The following is a 21,279-nucleotide window of genomic DNA, read 5'->3' as shown; positions in this document are numbered from 1 at the left end:
ATGATTAATTCATTACAAACTGTGTAGATCCTCTGTGTGAAAATACACTACTTACTTTTTTATTTTTAACAACACACACAGTTCAGCATAACATTACGGTAGAAGTTCATAGTTGTAGTTTTGCAATATTATTATGGTGTGTTTTTAAAGAGAGCTACATGGAAATACTGTGAAACATGAATATTGTATATTCATCGATTATTTAGTACCTTCATACAACATATATTAGGGTTGTAATGATACACTCAGCTCGCGATTCCATATGATACACGATACCGTGTTCACAGTCACGAGTGTATCACCGTTTCTGTAAACATTGAAGAACAAGAAACTGACACACAAAGGACAGGTTTGTCCCAAAAGATAAAGAATTTTAACTAACATGTTCTATTTTGTTAAAAATGTACAACATTCAAGGTTTAACTAAACCATCTGTAGGTAAACTAAAAACAATTGATCTGATCTGTCGCTGAAAAGGGCAAACAAAACCTCACGGGCTATATGAAGGACTGAGAATTAAGGATATATTAAAATATATATACACAAAGAAGTAAAACCCTGAAATACAGCACTCAATCACCTTAACTACTACTAATAATAACACATAAAAACATGACTTGAGTCAGGAATATCCCTACATCAATATCCCTATCAATATCCTAACTGAATTTTAAGCTAAAAATAAAAATATATTTTATTAAAAATATATATTGCCATAGCACTACGATACAGCTCCTACCATATCTTAATTATTATAATTTTTCATCAAGATATGCAATACTTCGATAGATTGTTACACCTGTAGTATACACAGTTCATAAAACCGACATACCACTAGATACCGTCCTTGCACAGGCTTGATAATATATATACTTTCTAAAGTTTTTTCTCACTGTTGCAGAAAACGATTTCAGAAGTCAAATATCTAATATTGTATTTTGAGCAAACAATGATGCTATAAGCCAAATATAGTGAGAATATTAACAGTAATATAGATCTGTTGAAGGAACAATGAAAGAATCGGTTTAATGTGTTCCACGTAATACTTTTAATTTGCACTATATGCTTCGGAAATAAACATTTCTGTATATGCATGTACGGGGCAGGGACTGGCGTGCCGTCCCATTCGCCAAGTTCATTGGCCTTTTCAAAAGTATACTCGGCGATGATAGGTTCTCAAGTCAAACCCCATTCTATCAGTCTCGACACAACGTCGAGAGACCGACAGGGGAACTCTGGTTTAGCCTACCATACACAAGCTATTTTGTGGATTTTAGACCATCAATCAAAATGGATTCTAACATCATTTGCTCAACCTGACTAAATATCTAAAAGTCTTCATCTAAATACTTTTATTGTGAAGTTTCAGGGTACTCATCCACCAAAAAATGACCCTAGTGCTTTATACCAGACGTGAATCTTTGAATACATTAGTGAGTCATCAGGAACTGCATTAGCCAAATTGAGTTTCTCTTTTTCTACCGTCGGACTGAGGTGTCTTTTCTCTAATTGCTTAAATGATGCAATTACATTTGCTTTGAATTGCAATTTCCATCTGTTTTTATTTTCCATTAGCACTTATTAACATAAATGAGATTCAATTTCATTTGTAATGTCATTCAAGACCAACTTTGGCCTTTAAAAATGATAATTGCCTCTTCAGCTTATGCCTCAAAGAAGGCTTTAACCATTTGACCCGTATTATCATAATGATTAATGACTGACATTCTAATGGCTGTCATCAGAGACCACACATGTTTTATCTCTGGTCCTGTCTATGCTGTCATGTCTCCAAACTAAAAAAGATTACTGTACAGTCTGAAATGACACATGCCTTAAAGCATTTTACAGTGGCTTTTAATACTATGCAACAAACTTTTCATCTTTTTGTGCTTTGTTTTATTGGTCAAGTGCTTGCTCTGTCAAGATCTTTTTGAATGTTACGTTGAATGTTACAGTTTGGTTGCAAATCCCCTCGTGATCATCTTGATATGGAACACTGTGTGCAAGTGTGTCTGCACGCGGTTGTTCGTGTGTGTGTGGAAGAGGGAAAGAGAACAGTAAGATAAGAAGAAAAAGGGAACGCAATGTGTCGGTTTTATTGCCTGTGTTTTAATTTTGATTCATTCTAATTCCTGAAACTTATTTACAGAGGAGGTGAAATTCAAAACAAGTCAATGCTGATTTTATCATTATACAGGAGTAGTGTTAAAATAGTGGCAGGTGAAAATAATATGCATTTATGGATGTATTTTAGTGTATTTTGAAACAACTTCAGCATGAACTTTATAATACTACTTACTTGTACATTTCTGCAGTCCAAATGCATTAAAGCATCATTCAAGACTTGTTCTGGAGCATCTTGTCCCAGCCATCATCTGATTTTGACATCAGATATAAAATACATTCAATATTTTTCAGAATTATTAATAAAGTGTCATTAATGTAAAATATCAAATTTGATATTCTCTTAGAAATTATTCGACTCAAATTTAAGAACCTAAAATGACTGACAAAAAATCCTCAGGGGGTGCCTTGCTTAATATTTACAGAGGGAATTTTTATTTCTCAGATATTGGTCTTTCATAGATTAGCAGACATACAAGTTTTAATTTCATGTATAAACTTTTTAAAATCCTGACAGTACCCGGTTCTTTTCTTTGACCCCTCTAAAAATATCCAGCTGACCATTACAACAATACAAAATGAAATACTTATTATTTAATCATTTAAATATTATTTGTATTATCTATTATCTGTTCATTTCTACCCAGAAAAATATCAACAGTCTGGCAGAGGCATAAAGTAAAGGATGAACCTAACGTACAGTAGAAAAGTACACTATATAGTATAGCCTATGTTACTGCAGCTAAACTGGTAATACGTTGTGCGATGCCAAAATCACAGGCTCCAGACAAACACAAACTGTGGATAAAAATATCTGCCAAATGCGTGAATGTTAAAGCCAAATGTCTGGTCTAAAAATGTGCTTCACATGGTAATACCAGCCAATTTTAATATAGTGTTCTTAATATATATTTCTCGGAAAGTGTATAATCTTTTAGTCAATATTGTATTCAATAGTATAAAGCAATCTCCTGAAAGTTCACTTCTTCAGCTCAGCTTAACCATTGTCATATTTGACTTTTTGGGGTTGTGCTGGTTAAAACACAGCCTGAAGTGACCTTTTCTGCCGGAGTGGGCGGGATTATGAGTGATGTAGCCAGTTATTTACCTCGCAGAGAAGAAAGAAGTTGAGAAAATCAGAGACCGATCCATCGGGCAGTCCACGGTACCAATGTGTGCTTGTTATCGAGCCGCAGGACAGATGTTCTGAGACTAGAGATGGCTAATGATGTCAAGTTCATTACATGGATGGTTGTAGTTGGATATGATGGGGATGTATACTGTTCAACTGTGTCATGGAAAAGTTATTGCATGTCTTTGGAATTCACAGAAGAATTAGCCACACATTCCTCTAATGTAAACTCATGATTTTGGCACTGTGCTTTTATTGCGTACTATGCAGTACTATAACTGCAAGATCTGAACTGCTTGTAACACACACACCTCAGTTAATAAGAAAATCATGTTTTCCCTGGGGTTGCGTCGCGGCATGCCTGAGTGACATCTCGCTTTGGATGAAGGATCATCACCTGCAGCTAAACCTTGCAAAAACGGAACTGCTTGTGATCCCAGCCAACCCAAAGATTCACCACAACCTTGCCATTCAACTAGGCTCATCAACGATTACACCGTCCAGCACAGCCAGAAACCTGGGAGAGGTAATCGATGATCGGCTTAACCTCACAAGTCATGTTGCCAGCACCACCCGGTCCTGTAGATTCATCCTCTACAACATTAGGAAAATTAGACCTTTCCTATCGGAGCACTCTACGCAAGTCCTAGTCCAGGCTCTTGTCCTGTCCAAACTGGATTATTACAATGCGCTTCTGGCTGGACTTCCTGCTTGCACAATCAAATCTCTCCAGATGATCCAGAATGCGGCGGCAAGAGTGGTCTTCAATGAACCGAAGAGAGCGCATGTAACTCCGCTCTTCATCAGGTTACACTGGCTCCCTCTTGCCGCCCGCATAAAGTTCAAAGCTATGCTCCTGGCCTACAAGACCACCACCGGGTCCGCACCATCGTATCTCCACTCACTGATGCCAGATCACTGCGGTCTGCAAAGGAACAACGATTAGTGGTACCATCCCAAAAAGGAAAAAAGTCACTCTCCCGTACCTTCTCTGGATCTGTTCCACATTGGTGGAATGATCTACCAGCTGCTACAAGATCAGCAGACTCGGTTGCCATCTTTAAAAAACGCATCTCTTCCGTCAACACGTCGCTGATTGATTTTTCCTAATTCTCTTCCCTTTCCTTCTTTATAATAAATAAAAAAATAAAATAAAAAAGTTTCCTCATCTGTAAGTCGCTTTGGATAAAAGCGTCTGCTAAATGACTAAATGTAAATGTAAATGTTGAATAACAAAAACCCATGTGGATTGAATCTTGTTTTGACACCATTACCCTAAATAAGCTTTCACATGAATAGATTTGTTTAAAGCAGATGTGTAGATCAGAATTGCTGTCTCTGCACTGATATCTAAAAAGTTGAATTTAAAGTATCCTATTAGTTGTATTCATTTGACAGGCACCAAGTCACCTTATCCAAAATGTTATCAAAAAACTTGGCCAATGCTCTACAAATTGAGCTATAGGAATTCTAGTATCAGTGGTGTTTTTAGTCAATCATAGCCATTACTCTCGCTCCTCATAAGGATTAAGGATTTGAGCAAACCTTTAACCTTAAGTATTGAATTGCGCCAGCCACAAATGATACCTTAGATTGTGTGCTAAATCTGCTTTTACTTTTCTAAGTAATTAGGATTATCCACAACATTGACTGCAAAACAGCTGAAAAACATCCTATAAAGTCATTGAACATTCAAGAAGAGACCAAAGTCATATCTAGGAACCAGGAATTTAGAAAGGCTTGACAGCAACGCTCTAGTTACAATTCGTGATTTTTCAAAATCTACGTTCTGTACAAACATGGCAAAAGTCACCCGCAACAAGTGTACTATAAATATGGACAAATGTATCGGATGCCCCATCCAATGCTTTTCAACAATGCTTTTAACCAAACAGTTTTTGGCCACCATTGACTACCATAGTTGGAAAAACAGCTTTATAGTCCTTGGTGGCCAAGAACTGTTAGGTTACAAGCATTCGTCCAAATATCCTTCGCTGTGTTCATCAGAACAAAGACATTAATACAAAATAAACATGTTTTAGGATCCCAATACTTTTGTCCATATAAGGTATATATACCTGTATATTCGTATAGACTCAAAAGCTTTGACTTTAGAACTGAAACCCTCCCCAACTCCCACTACATATTAAATCATTGGTTTATAGTTTTACCCCTAAAGGCCAAAGTTTTTTATGTTTTCTAATGAGTGTGTAAAGAGATGCACACACACAAACGCACACTAAAGACTGTTTATGCTCTCCCAGAACTTCACAGAATTGGCCCAAAACACATGCCTCAGGCAAAAAGCCTTTCTGGTTTCTTCATTTTCCCACCAGGACAGGCCTTCCCAAACATGTCCATATAAACAAAACCAACTGATCTAAAGCTAAAACACACGGCTGTGTATGTTTTCTAATGGGCTGAACAGTGGATTTTATATCACAATGTGCATATTGTCCCTCAGGTCAGTCCAATAAAAAGAAAAATGAAGTCATGTCTTACATTGTCAAAGAAGCTCTCAAAAATGACTGACAGATAAACTTTGGCTTTCACTTTTTTTTAAATTGGGTACGTAAAAGAGGTCCATTTCAATCAGTACGCAATATTTGAAAGCATTTTCAATCGGCATTGTAACCAGTTTTATGTAGAGCCACTAGAGAGGCCAGAAGGTCAACGTCCTTCTATGAAGATAGCGAAATAATTGCTTTGGCAAATTCCGAAGTTCTGGAACGCGGCGAAGCTGCGACGGGAGACTCATTACATTGTCAGAGGAGATAAAAGAAGCCCATTTAGGTCAAATTCCCTGAGGTGGACTATCAGTCCCCATTCGCCTACCTCACTGTTAGGGGTATTGCAAAAAAAGAGACTTCTCATTCGGCCAGTGATTTTCATTTAGATTAGTGGTGCATTTGGTACAGGAGTGTTTTAGAACGTCTATGAAGGAAGAGCTGTCAAAATGGTCCACCAACTCCATCTGTAGACATTACTTACGCTTTTAAGAAATACAAGGTTGTTTTCAAAGGAAGCAGCTGTTTTTGTTTATACGTGTGTGCGTGTGTTTGTTTTTGTGAGTACGTCTATGAATCTCAATAGTCTTGTAATATCACCACAAAACAAAGACTGGAAATCAAAGTCTAGTTCCGCACAATGTTTGGTAGCATGTTAGTTCAGCTAACATTAAAGCTTCAGCATTTTTCTTTGTTTAATTTCCCAAGGCAGAAAATGAACCCCTTTAATTCTTATCTGCTCACTGTAAATGTGTACAAACATGATTTTGTTTTTCCCTTTTTTTACCAGAGGGGCAATAGAAGCAACGTTCCCCACAGTTCCCCATAAATGAATTCTAATTGCGTTCAATATTAATTAAAAAAACTTTTAAACAATTATTTCCCTTTTTAATCTGATAGAGAAAAGCAACACTGCTAATGAATGAGTCACACTTTTCATTTTGTTCGTGTTGTTATTTCATCATTATTATTTATTTATATATCGGCATAATCCCATAATGTACATACAACTTTTGTCTCATAATCATTTGGCAAAACTTTTCTCTCACCCAGTGTAATGAACAAACTGTTGTTTAAACGTTTGACTTAGGGCTAATCTTGCTTAGACAGTTTCCACAGCAACCAATTAATGACACCATAACCAATGAAGACGTGCAAATCCCTGAAAAAAAATATTTATCACATTTAAACAAAACCTGCTAAAGAAAACTTGAAAAGCACGTATTGAAGTGTAATATGTATATTTAAGCCAAGGTCTTTTTTGTCATACATTAATGTTGTTTAATTTGGTTTTAGATATTTAATGCTTGAATATAGATCCAGATGGTGGTTAGAAAGCAAAAAAAATATTTTAACACATTGAGTTTTTACGGGACCCAGAGGAAACTGTTTAAGTTCAAATCTCCACTGCTCGGTAAAAATAAAGCACCTTATGTTATCAAAAATCTCATTATAGGCAAGTTTGGAGAAAAGTACTGTAGCTTGTTTGTTTTCTCTACAGAGAAGAAGCCACTGAACTTTAACCAAATCACAAGAGCATACATATTTTCTGTGTGTACTTTGTGCTCCAGGACTCTAAGTTCCTGTAATATTGGTTTTATATTCTTTAAAACATTTTCAGATTCATGCTTTTTCTGATGGAGATTTTTACAGAGTAAATATTACAGTGTTGTTTCTATGCTTTTTTGCAGAGGCTACACCCTATGCTATATATTATTGAATAAGAAATAGCCAAAATTTTGTCCAAAGTTTTTGTCCTGTACTTGCAAGGATGTCTGTGACATCTGGTGAATGTGAGAGCAGATTCCCTCACACATTTATCTGTCCATCTTTACTGAGTGTCACACCTCATGTGTCAAGCTTGTGCGCTTCATTGTCATCTGTGAGAACAAAAGATGGCCCAGGGCTGAGCCCTGGGGTACACCGTTCAGTATTTATTTGTGTTCCTCCATTCATTGACATACTTTTCACAGTGTGGGGATCATCATTGTCGTAGATGTACAGATGATTGGGGATTATGCGTAAGTCATCTTTCCATTCCATTCTAATACTGGTCTATCTGACCATGTGATCAATTGTTAATACAGTATTTATGTCAGGTGATCCAATCACAAGTGGTCAGCCATAAATGCAAGCTTGCGAGTCACTCACTCATATGATTTGCACAGTAAACTAATCAAAGAACTGTACATTTCTCTTTTATCTCAGTTGGTGTTCGCAACACAACTTTACATCTTTCATGAACATGATTTGTGAGTCATGTAGCATTGATTTCCATTGGCAGTATAGTGGTAAAAACAACAACTCCCATCATTCTATGCTTCTTCACAGGATCATAAAACTACATCTGCGTTTTTGTTCCTTTTGTGATGAAAATTGCATATTGTTCCATTAAAGACAGATGTTCCTAGAACTCTATCAAATTGACCACTTGTGAGAAGATCACTCCAGGTGTAAGCAAGGCTTCTTTTCTTGTCTGCCTGTCTTTCTTTCTTTCTTTCTTTCTGTCTTTATTTTCACGTTTCATGTTGCTCATTAATTCATTCTCATTTCATTTTGTCATATTACAAGCAGTTTCTGCATTGTTGCTTATAAATCATTTTCTAATTCACACTGTCAGTTTTCAGGATTGACAACTGTATCTACTTACAGGTGTCTGGAAACATCCCATTCACATAGCAGCTTGATTAGTTACTCTATGAACGATCCACCGAACTCAACCCTGTATTCTACCATTTTTTTAATGGATTTAACATAATACAACCACAGTAGATGCGATTCTGTCCACAACATGCTATAAAACAATAAGCAACAATCATATGAGTGCAGTATGTTGGTAACTGCTGTGTCCATAAAGGCTTATATTATGTCATAATAAAGCACACAGCTATTTGGTTATGAACAATTTGCACGATTTGTATGTACTGTACCTTAACACAGTGACAGAGAGTGATGGGCAGCAAACTATATGTCCAGTACGTTTCCAGTACGTACAGCAGGGATTCTCCCTAAATGCAGTTGTGACTGACATGTAAACACAACACATTAGATATTGTCACTAGAATTTTTTTTTACTGTATATAAGGGGGTGTCAAAATTCTGGGTGAGGGGTTGCGTGGACTAATCTGATCGAACACGGCAATTTGTGCAGATTTTACAAGGTGGCAAATTCAAAGGAATCCATACAATGTGAATCGTGTAAAAAAACATATCATTATAAGCAATACTGAATCCCCTCTCCTAACAACACCCCTAAACGTACAAACAAGATAAAATTCATTCGAAATAGCCACCTGGTAAAATACACATACGTTTCCTTTTGCAACTGTGTGTGATTTACTGAGTATTATCAGATCACCCACTTCCATCGGTTTCTCTCATTGTCTTGTTTCCACAGAACTCTGGGAACGACGAGCTACCGGCCCCAGCTGACTATGTGAGCTACCATCACCCGGGCAACCAGGACAAATGTGTTGAGCCTCCTCCCCCTTCTGCCTACCCTCCTGTTACCTACCTACCCCAGAACTCTTACACCCAGCACCCTACCAACATCCCAATGTACACCTTCCAGCCCAACGCTGCCCCTCCTGCCCCCCAACCCCCTTTCAACTACCCCAAAGAGCAGTCTGTCTAGACCTTCTGAGCTGGAAGAAGCCACCGTGACAGCTTCCTGTACAGGATAGCCATTACCTGGAGTCACACCTGGAGAGAACAACACCACCTTCCTATTTGCCGTTGTCCTACGCCGGATGCCGTTGGTCTCTCCGAAAAATGAAATAAAGTGTCAGTAGTTTGTTGACCTGAAACCGTGTTTGTTGTGCACTGCATGTTTCACTACAAGGCATTGGTTGCCGTAATTATAGAAACCTCACCACAAACAGCACACCTCCCTTCTCCTGAACACAGGGTATAGCCCTTTGCTTTGCCTGGAACATCTTAGATCTTACCTCCCTTTGTTTCCATTCTGCCAAGTGTTCTGACCATATGCAGTGTTTAAAGGGACAGTTCCCCCAAAAATGAAAATTCTGTCATCATTTACTCACCCTCTTCCCATATTAGTTTATTTCTGCTGCAGAACACGTTTTGATGTTTTGAATAATGTTGGTTACCGAAACAACATTGGGCCCGTTGACTTCCATTGTAGGGACACAAAACCAATGCAAGTCATTGGGTACTGCTGTTGTTTGGTTACCAATTAAAAAAAAATCAAATACTGTTCATATAAACTGTTGCAAGAAAAGGTTTTAACATCATCCAGGTATGGAACACAAGTAACTAACACAAGTGAATATTTTGGGGGTGAACTCTCCTTTTATCATTGCATCATTTTTGTTTATTTTGCTTTCATCGTTGTGAAACTTGCAATTTATCGATTGTCACTTATGTGTGTTTTTCACCTTTTTACCTTATATTATATTTGCTTGCTTTGTGTTGTACAGTACATGCTTGGTTGGAGTGACTGTAATGTGAACTCTTTTTTTTACTTCTCGTCAAAAATAACAACATGGCCCATTTCCACAACATTCATATGTTCACTCATTAAGTGTTTAATTCATTAAATTGACCGTTTTCCACCTCGCAATGACATCTGAGCAGTTGGAATGGCATTAAAATGATATATGGCCATTACGATGTGAAACGTGAATATTCCCTTTGCTCTAAACTAAAAAGGGCTCACATCTGCTCGTGAGATATCATCTAAACATCATAAGTAAAAGCTTTTGTGTTTGGTAATGGATACACTGTCATTTTGTTTGCTTGCGGTTACCAAATAAACAGAGCAGTCCAGATTTGCTTTACACAGATGTTTACATTTGGTATTATCAAAGATCGAGGGGAAACAACATCTACAGTTCTAGTTTTAAGCGAAACAGATTTCACGCATCAGTATATTTTCTAAATCATTTGTTGTTAGAAAGTGTTTAATTTCAGTTGCTGCTGTATTTATGAGTGTAGGTTGTCCTTGAAAAATGCATGTGCTTCCTTGTTTTTTGCTTTTCGGTTTAAATTTATTGTCTGGTTTATTTTGACTGGTCGACCTACACAAAATGTTTTCAGGGACAATCAACATATTTATTTTTTCTCTTTGAAAGAAATGCATATGTAGATGTATCTTTTTAAAGAAGAATCTTTTCTAAAAGTTAACCTTCTAGATCGTGTTTCAGTCCTGTACCATACGAAGAGCCAATACAAAATCACTGCTGCCCTCTTAACAACCTCAACCAGACCTCTTTAAAAATGCTGAATGATGCTCATGTTGTTAGGCCATGTCAAATGTACATGCTGGAAAAGAAAAAAAATATTTGTGCTCAGTGTGTGTGCTCAATGTGAAAGGTGATAGAGAGAAACCCTTTAGAGGATTGGTTTTGAAGATGTGTATTTTTGCAGTGGTTTTTGGGCTAGGTTATGTAAAGCTACCTGCCGTGCACACCTTTTCGCCTGGCATTGATTTCTAGATGTATACTAGTGTAGCGTTAGAGTCATCTGTGGTTCCTGGGTCGCATTCCTGGAAAGACATACCCGTACCTGTCCCCATGTCACATATTTCATTATTCCTGTAATTCTTATGTTCAGTATTGAAGATCATTCATCCTCGCTATAGTTTTTCCTACTGCCATAGATTATTTGAGTTGTAAATGATGTTTTTATTTTGAAATTGTGAAATAATTTGACCTCATTTGTATGTTTGCGATCCTGCCGATTTTGTTTTATACGCGTGAACTGTAGCTTTTTTTTCTAACACTATGTATACAATATACAGTCTCTTCATGTTTGTAAAGGAAAATCATTGTACGAGTCCTTGAACATGAACTCATTATATGTGTCACTGCCAGTTGCGTATTCTTCCATATGTGAAGCATTTTGACTTTTTTTGTCTTTTTTTTACACGGGGAATATGTTTGGTGTAAAAATGAACTTTATGTACCAGATGTGTGAAACAAAACTCATGCAGATGAACATTAAACCTCACAAAATCGAAACAACATCTCCGTTTTTGAATATGTTGCAGTTTTTGACACAATTGATTTTCAACCACAAGGTACTATATTTACAGGGGCGGCCATTCTAATGATTTAAAACATTCATAGGTTTAAAACCTACATTTGAGCTGTATTTTGGTGAAATGTTAAAGGGATAGTTCACCTTAAAATGAAAATGCTGTCATCGTTTCCTCTCATTTCAAACCTGTATGACTTTCTTGCGCAGAACACCAAAAGGGATATTTAAAAGAATGTTTGTCACTGGCACCGATTCACTTGCATTGGTTTTGTGTCGATAAAATAGAAGTGAATGGGTGCCTATGCTGTTCGGTTACCAACTTTCTTTTTTCTTCAAATGTCTTACTTTGTGTTCTGTAGATGAAAGAAAGGCGTACAGGTTTGAAATAAGAAGAGGGTGAGTAAATTATTGATGTAATTTAACTTCAATAATATAAATATATATATTTAACACCTTTATAAAACCCCATTATCAACTTTGACAACACAGCGTCTCATTATTTTTAAATCAATGTCTTTACCATTTTGTGGAATGAAATGGTATACAGTGGGTTGTAAACAGGGGGGCTGTGGCCCACAAGGGCCCTTCCAAGGGGTCCTCAAGATGACTAATATAAAAAATCGACTAAATGAGCATTGAAATACATTTTAAAAGATTAAAAACAAGATGTTTCTTATTATTTGGCCATTTATATAATGACTAAACATTTTCCAGTTAATGTCAAGCTCTAAAATATATTTTTCGGGGTTACATTTTTGAGATTTTCTGTGTGGGAGGGGCCCTTGATGAGTCAAAAGCTTGAGAACCCCTGGTATAGGAGGTTTCCACCAAACAGGAACGATATTGTTATTGGTCTTTATCATATTTTAGCACAACCAATCTGTGTACAAAATGGATCTGCAGACAAATTTCATATTGTGAGTGGAGCAGTCAATTTGTACCAACATTTCACATTCTTTTACTTTTACAACCCTTATCTTCTTATTACAGACATTCTTAACAGCCCCCCCCCCCAACTAACTGTGTTTTTGGCTGACATTTTACCACCACCTTTTGACACAATATAGATCATCAAGTGCCGCCCTTCGTACTGTATCCCGATGTATCCTCAAGTTAGAGTATTACTGAATATTTAATATATGTAACATATCTTGAATTAATAAGTTGATAAGCTGTCAAAAGTTTCTGAAAATATTTAATACTGGAAATAAACATTAAGCGTTGAAGATTGATTCAGATTTTATGGCTCACGTGGCAATCATTCTCATTTGATAGGGAAGCTGTTGGTTTTCTCTGTGGCCGTGATGTGCTATTAAATCCATCACAAAGCTATTTTTCCTCTGTGACCACCAGTACGCCAGGCCTTGCCAGACATCACTTTTCTCACTGATTGAGAATTTGGTTAAATCCCACGCAGTATAAATTATTTCCCGTCCCAAATCGCCTCTAATGCTTCGCTTCATTTTGACAGCTGACGGTTGCTTTTGCTGCACGCTGTTCCGAAATAATTGTAATAAATTTACGTTTGTAAGTTCAGGGGAACAAAATTGAATAGTCTACCACTAAAAATACATATCAGTAGAGCAATAATATTTAATACAATAATGAAGATTGAGGTATGTGTCCCTCACAATATCTGAGGTGGTCTTTTGACTGTATCCTTCCGAAACCACAGCTGGTTTACATTTATATCTTTTGGTTTGAGATTTTATGTCAATGCACATTGTAAATTTTTAACACACTGCCTGAAGCCACAGACAGGGTATGAGTAAAGGACCAGCTCACAGGTTCTCACAGACAAACATTCAATTTACAGAGAAATGTATTTGTTTCAATTGATCTAACTTATGTCTTTGGACTGTGTGGAAGAGTAGGCTACCCATAAGAAAGCCCAAACTAACAAAGAGAATACGTGTACATTCTGCACAGAAAAGCCATCTGGAACACTCCAGCCTGGACTCGAACCAGGAACGTTCTGCAATATGTGCAATAACTGTGCTACCAGCAACATTATCATTCAAAGACCAGAATTGTATTTTGCTAAAGGAATAACCATTCAAACCTAATGCATGTATGCATAATTGTCATAAAGCTTACCTTTTAAGAAAAAGATTAAAGTGACACAATATGCTGCACAATATAAAAAAAAGCTTTTGATGTCGTTTATTCAGTTTTTTGTTGTTGTCATACATCGATTAAAACGGTCAAATTGGCAGATTGCCATTACACTCATTACCGTTGTTTGGTAAATATAAGGCTGTGCTAATGAAATTCGGTTACGTCCAAGTCCTACACGAAATGAGTTATTTTATTACAATTTCTGAAAGAAAAAAGCTGTCTGAATTCACCCCGATCTCCTTTATAGCGTATATCAGGTGTCCACCATTTTGTAGTGTTGTCCGAATTATGAGTAAACAACTAATTTCCTTCATATGTTCATTACTTTTACCCACAATGCATTCTGATTTTGAGTGTACATCCGATGTAGCTTCCCCATATAGTGGACTATATAGCAATCGCTTTATGGGGAATAGTGAGTGAGTGTACAGGTGAGCGAATTCAGACGCAGCTAAAGTTTAAATAATTGAACAAGATTCTACTATTTGTTGTACGCATGTAAAATATAGTCTTTCTCTTTCAGAAAAAAATGTTATGGCAAGAAAAGACCTTGAACTTACACGTGTATCAAAAAATGAAGTAGCTGGAGGAGTTCATGGCTAAAATCTGTTGGCTATTAAAAACGTGTTTAACCAAAAGCAATTCTGACTATGCAATGTGAAAAAATGCATTTATTTGTCACAGTCACATTTAGATTCCATACCTTTTCAATGTCCTTGGTGGACTGAAATGTTCTCACGTAAAAAAAAAACGATTCCTTGGTTTAACCCTACTTGAAAAACTGTATAAATTGCTATAGATACCCTAAGTTTACACCATGTAATAAATCTAAATACTGTATGTGGTTGGGCAAGTGACAGCACATCAATATGAACGCTTCTCTAAAACCATACAAGACCTTTCTGATAACTGCATCAATATAATGACTGCTCTGTAAGACAGCAACAATCACGTCAACACAATTGGTGATGACACCACAGTAATTTGGCTAATCAACAACAATAAAACAGCATACAGAGAGCAGGTGGCCAATCTGAGAACAGCTCGACTGTGAACATCTGCAAAACAGCAGAGATCCTTGCACACTTCAGCAAACACAAAGCTGTCATGATGTTATGTCTCTCAGTGTTTTTATTTAGAAGAGACTGGTAAAGAAATGGCATATTGTTGTTAGTTCAGCAATAAATGACTACACTGTGAATTCATTTCTATTGACATTTTTGAGATTTGTGTCCATGTTGCTTTATTTGTGATTTATTGTGCGATATTAATGACCCCCGAAAACATCTGCAGCCGCATTAAAACATCTGCATTGACAAACCGCCATTTCTAAGACATGTAAAGGCTTTTAAATGTCACATGCACAATATTACTGGTGTAGTATAATAAAATGTGAATATTCAGAGCCAGAAAATATGAACTAGGCATGTAAATGTCTAAAACAAAATTGTAAATTAAATCAACAGTAAGTTACTGGCAAACAAAATTACAGTAAAGTTTTATAGTATATTCCAAAAATGCGTTGACTTAAGGACGATGGAACAGGGCGTGCTAAAATGCTAGGTCATTTACGGGTTTTGCCTTCAAAAGTACGCCAATCAGCACTCTATTGCTGATGATGTCATTTCCTGTTGTAGTTCTGTTTGTGATCTTTGTAGTTCTGTTGTTACACATGATTTGCAATATTAAAATCTGTTTTTTAAGAATTCAGTATATCTGAATCTTCCCCTAGAGGTTTTTAAAAGCACTTTATATTGCAATATGAATGACTGATAATTACTGTTTATTTACAGATTCAGAGTTGGGTTTTCATTGCACTTTTTAAGATGTTTTAAGAGGTCATTTTGGATACATTATTCGTCTGAATTAATAAATGTAAGACTGTACCTATAACCTACCAAGTTGAATTGTCTTCTTCAAACAATCTGTACATTATTTAGGTATGTTGTAAATCATATTGTTGGCTGATGTTAAAGGCTAAGATACAGATCTGGCGCTATATGGCTTTCCTGTCAGTCCAGCCCAACCTCTACCCCACTTGTCATCCTGACACCTATTAATAAACTTTAATTGCAGTAATTAGTAATCCAGAGCATAACCCTCATTATATTATACTTCCAAAGTCATTACAATTAAGCAGGACATTAAGCAGCCACTGACACGGAGCAGCTACAGGAGCTTGGGAGGAGGATTTGGAAGCAGATCTGGGTGAAGGATTCAGCCCATTTGGCAGCATCCTGAGATCAGGTCCACCTCCAAGAACAAACTAGAACAGTCCCCCATTGCCCAGATAAAGAGATCCCCGCTGGGATGAAGAGAACGATAACAATGGATCACTTCAAATCGACAGGAAAATGCAAAGGCCAGTGGCAACTTAAACAGCCGTGATTATATTCAATACAAGAGAACTGAGCTTGAATGACATATGATGAAAAAATTCACAATATAAAAAGTGAGACCTACCAGAGATAATTTATCAAAATATTGAATTTAATTTGGTCCCAACTTTTCCATTCTCTTCAAGTAGACACTAATTTTCTCGCCAAATTGCTCCATATCTGCTGCATTTAGCCTACCCTATACAAGAAAAAGGAATGTATAACATTCAACAACAGACCACAGCTGACAGAACGTTGGGTTAATCGCAGGCTAAACTTAAAAGGTTTTGCACAAAACCCTCCTACAGATAAGAGTCTAATTTTCGAACGCTGCGAGACAGAAACGGGGCCAAAAAGACGTAATCACATTAGTTCAAGTCAAGCAGAAGCTCTTTGTTATGAATTGCTTGTCTTGTGAGGCGAAATCTCTGCCCTTGTTCAACACAGGTTTAATAGAATTATCCCCAGCTTAAGAAAGAGGTGACACAGGAAACTTGGTTTTGTGTTTCAAGGACACTGTTTTGTGTTCAGAAGGCGTGCTACTTCAAAGACCCACTGAAGTGTCTTGAAATGTAAAAGACTAGTTTGATGCGTTTAAGTGTTTTCAACTGAAACAGTTAGTTAAGGCAGTGGAGAGGCGTTGAGAGAGAGAGTGCAGTCAAGTCCGTTGACTCCAATGGAACTGTTTTTTTACAGCAATGGCAGTTCATTAGTTCCCGGAAGTTAGCCTACTAGTAACACATGGATATGCTGCTAAACCGACCAATTGAGGTAAACCTTTAACATATTTAAAGATGCAAGTCGTTTAATGAAAGAAACAATTTAAGAAACTAAGATTAAAAAAACATAACTTTCTGGAACTATCTGAAGGCAACGTTGTAAAACATGCAAAAAATCTAGAATTAAATTGAATTCCTGCTACATGTGAGTTTTTTTCAATCGTACGCAATGCTGCGTCCGTAATCGCCTACTTCCATACTAAATAGTTGGCGAGTCATGAGTAGTATGTCTGAAACCTCAGTATGCAAAAAACAGTGGGCTGAGAAATTCCCGTGGGTGTGGAATCGGATGGACACTTTTCCATCCCGTGATGCCACTGGAGCTGAGCAATGGAAACATTTCAAAAGTAATTGAAATATAGATAAACTATTTTATAAAATAAATAAAATTTAAGGCGGACTTGAACTTCTGTTTTTAATGTAAGTGCCAATGCATTTTTTGTGTCTAAGTTTGTTTTTTAAATGTTTTGATCAATGCTTACGTACAGGTTGTTGTAAACACGTCATAGGTCAAAGAGCCTACGGGTCAAATGACCATAAAACATTTCGGATGCAGTATTACCGAAATGTGTTCATCATACTACTCCCACTTAGATAGATAGGTGCACACTCAGATTTGGTACGTACTGTCATCGTATGCGACTTCGAACGAGGTGTTTTTGTTTGTTTCTGTGGCTTTCAAGTTAACTTAATAGTTTTTAAGCTGTAGTTTAGCATTTGGACCACTTTCGACCCCTGAAGAAAAATCTTTTGCCACGATTACTCCAGGGTCTTCTGTCTTGTCATGTATAGGTAAGACTGTGGGTGCAGGAAAGTATTTAACTCTGCTCTGTTTGCACTTTGTTAATCTCATTAATCCAAAGTAAATTGAAACTAAAGTAGCTTCATGTCATTCCATCAAAATGTGCTGGAATCTTCAGTACCAATTAGTTAAGAACACAATCCACTTAGGTCAGTGATTGATCTCCGTTTCATCCAACAAGCCTCAAAAGATCAGCTATTAACCAGATTTTTTTAGGTTACTATCAAAAGTCCCATTTTGTTAAGTGTTGTTGAAACATTAAAGATGATCAGAATTAGTTAGATTGAACCACATGGAATGAAACGCCGGCTAAAGCGTTGCTTTGGTGACAGGTTGTCAGCCAAGTGTTGTAACGCAACCATCAAAGTTCAAACTATTTCAAAGCCTAAAATGGTAATTATGACTTACAGTATACTGACGTATGTGATGTATACAGTTGCATTGAAATAACAGGTTACAGGTTACAAATTTGTGATTTTTGCATGTTTCTCACTAATGATGTCTTCAAGGGTCAGTTTATTTTTAAAACGTTGAATAAATCTTAAATCAATAAAGTTTTCGATGTGTTGAGACTCCATGCATTTATGGAATATTACCGTACAAGACTTGCCATTTTGGAGATGCTCTGACTATTTTACTTGTTTTAAAGATGCTCTTCATTTTTTCATCTTCCCTGCCTCCATGAAAACTGACTGTTTACTTGTCAGCATTAATACTAGCAATTTAGTATAATATTATAGATAAGAACCAAAAAAACGTAATTTGTGGGTTCGTCAAAGCACCCTGGCTGACCTGCAAGTTGACAACATCGGTTTGTTTAACAATCAATAAAAGCACAAAAAGTCAGCTGCGCCAGGCTGAGAGCACGCGGGTGAGCCAAGGTCTGTACATTCACACTAATTTGCTTTTCAATATCTCACTGTGGCCAGAGCTAACAGGTCCGTTGTCTAAATGTCAGCAGAAAGGAAAACGAATGGATGTTGGAGCGTGTCACACGAATCGACGTGGCGAAACATCGCTGTCTACGGCACATCTGAGACAAGGGCAACTGCCAGGGGTAAGGGCAAGAGTGGAAACTGAGAGACTGAGAAAGAGATCAATTTAGTCTTTTCAGGAATAAAATAAACAGATAATCATAATATTATGTGTGTTTAGCAGGCTTTAATTCTATTCACATACAGCTATTTTTTACTATCAATACTGTATGTTTTAAACATTGTAAACATTGGTTTCAACCTTTTTTTGCTCAGTCTTGTAAAACAACATCTATTTTTTATTCTTGATAAAAAAGATTTGTTCAATATGTATCTCTATTGAGTTACATTAAAAACAAAAATTGTGCAAAATAAACATACAGTGATAAGATTTATGAAGACATTTATTTTCGAGGTCATGAATTGCAAAATGCAACAAGTGCAACAATTAAACACAGACATGTTTTGTTTATCTTTCTAAACAAGGACTCTCATTTTGAAATATATCATTGAATTTGTATTACTGAACTGTTATTGAAATTGTAGTTGATCCTGTTGAAAATGTATTCCTGTGGTTACAGATTTGCAGTCACCTTTTGAAGTTTAGTTGCACATCTCTGAATGTATTTGATCGCCATTTTCAGTTGTTTTTGGGGTAAAGCTCGTAAGCTTATTGTTTCTAACTCTCGCCGAATATCTAGCTGTCAATCATTCATTCATCTTAAAAAATTATGTTCGCAGATGAAAGAACTCCTAAAAAAAACAGATGAACAGATTGTACTTCTCCCCTCGCAGCATTGATTTCTTTCACATCAAATGAAATATGGTGCCTTGTAGGCTTTTGTGGCAGCGTGCGACTGTAAAAACTCTCTGCATATCAAGATGCAATCTGCAATTTTTTTTAACCAATCAACCACAACTTTGTCTTAAACAAAGCCGTGTGTACTCCATGACTCTTAAATAAAAAAAAACATGATACTGGAGTAGGCATATGCAGTCGTAATGGTCAAAAGTGATGACCATAAGGGGCTTATTTGTGTTTACGTAATACTATTTTGAAGCAATTCTCCTTGGTCTCGAGTCAATAAGCTTTGTAGATGTGTAGTGTTGTGGAATTTTCTTATTCCTTAATCAAGGTGAGTTTTTTAAACACTTTAGACAAATGCAACACACAGAGAGCATGAGTTACCTTGCAAGGTATTTTATATTTTATTGTCATTCAGTCTGCATCACAAGCATGGTGCAGACAGAAGGCCCCTACCTGTTCATTTACAGGGGCTTTTATATCATCCATACATGACCCCCCCCCTCTTCTTCTCCCCTCCCTTGAGCAAGAACGTATCTTTGGTAACAAAAATGTGTCGCCATTTCTTATCTTCACCAGAACCTCTTGGTCTTTGCTCAAGGGCAAAGGAGCTGAGTGGTTTGCCACGTAGCACAACATTTCTCAGAAATTTAAGAACAACAAGATAGACAGTCTTGAATCAATTTTTACAGAGATTAGCATGAAGAAACCCACGTCATGAAAATTTCCATCACATTCCCATCTTTTATCATATATGATAACCAAAATCTTTATGCCTCAACCTGTAAGATGAGCACTGCCCTTTCTCCTACAGATTTCCTAGGCCATTGTCTTGGTACTCCCTAAATTCCCCTTCCGTGAGATCGATGGTCTGCATCATGAACCTTTGTTCAATTGCAGCCATGCTCCCTATCATCATTCTATTTAAACAGTTCTAAGAACAGTAAATTAAACATGGTAACATAATTATAAGAAATAACAATCCCACTAGAAGTGGCAATGCCACCTGCCTCACCCACGCCCCTCAACCTTGGCTATTCCACCATTTCAACAGACTGTTAGTCATATCATCCGGCTCCCTGATAGCATTCTTCCTGTGTGTTATGATGTCTATTACATTATCAGCATAATCCAGAATGTAGAAACAACAACTGAGCATTTTGCACACACACAGCTTTTCTCTGCGGTGAGCACATCTAAAACTAACCTACTCTGCAATCCTAATTCCCTACTTCCAAACTGTTCAATTCTGTACTTTACTTACCACCTGGTTCTCTGCACTCTGTCTTTTCTTCGGCCTTGTTGGTGCTGTTTGCAACTGTCAACAGGTTTGTGACTTTGCAGGGTAATTGACCCTTTAGCCTCTTCTGGTCCTCTAATTTCAGAAGACTAACTTTCCATGCCTGCTCGAGTTGCATACACCACCAACAACTGTCATTCACTCCTACCTCTTTCTTCTGCATCAGAGCCAATGCACATGCCTTATTGCCTTTGCATTGGTATATTGCCTTTCTCATATCTACGTTCGTTTCTCCTGGGTCTATCCATGTTTTAGCCTCTACTTCCTGTGCCTCTTTTTCTGCCTGCTCTGCGGCCTGAAAATTACTTGGCTGAACTTATATCTGAAGCTTCTGACCTGTGTCTTTCCCCTTCGTCC

General features: G+C 37.0%; 1 protein-coding gene across 9 annotated transcripts in view; it reads left to right on the top strand.

The window, feature by feature from the left end:
* nectin1b (nectin cell adhesion molecule 1b) overlaps window positions 1-11,744 on the top strand; it is a 182,594-nt gene extending 170,850 nt beyond the window's left edge. For 6 of the 9 annotated variants that reach the window (XR_013787242.1, XR_013787243.1, XM_079466437.1 and 3 more), the window contains one exon: window positions 9,164-11,744. Coding sequence is in view for 3 of the 9 variants with exons in the window: in XM_079466437.1 (XP_079322563.1) it covers window positions 9,164-9,400 (237 nt within the window). In the remaining 6 variants the exon portion in view is untranslated. Of the gene's footprint in view, window positions 1-7,739; window positions 7,788-9,163 lie in introns of all 9 variants that reach the window. The other 3 variants (XR_013787244.1, XR_013787245.1, XM_079466442.1) reach the window with 3 other exon arrangements.
* The last annotated feature ends 9,535 nt before the right edge of the window (window positions 11,745-21,279 follow it).

The sequence above is a fragment of the Barbatula barbatula genome (genome assembly GCF_947034865.1).
Source record: "Barbatula barbatula genome assembly, chromosome: 10".
In the NCBI taxonomy this organism is placed as follows: domain Eukaryota; kingdom Metazoa; phylum Chordata; class Actinopteri; order Cypriniformes; family Nemacheilidae; genus Barbatula; species Barbatula barbatula.
The sequence above is the reverse complement of the archived record's forward strand: the minus strand, read 5'-3'. Positions and strand labels throughout refer to the sequence as shown.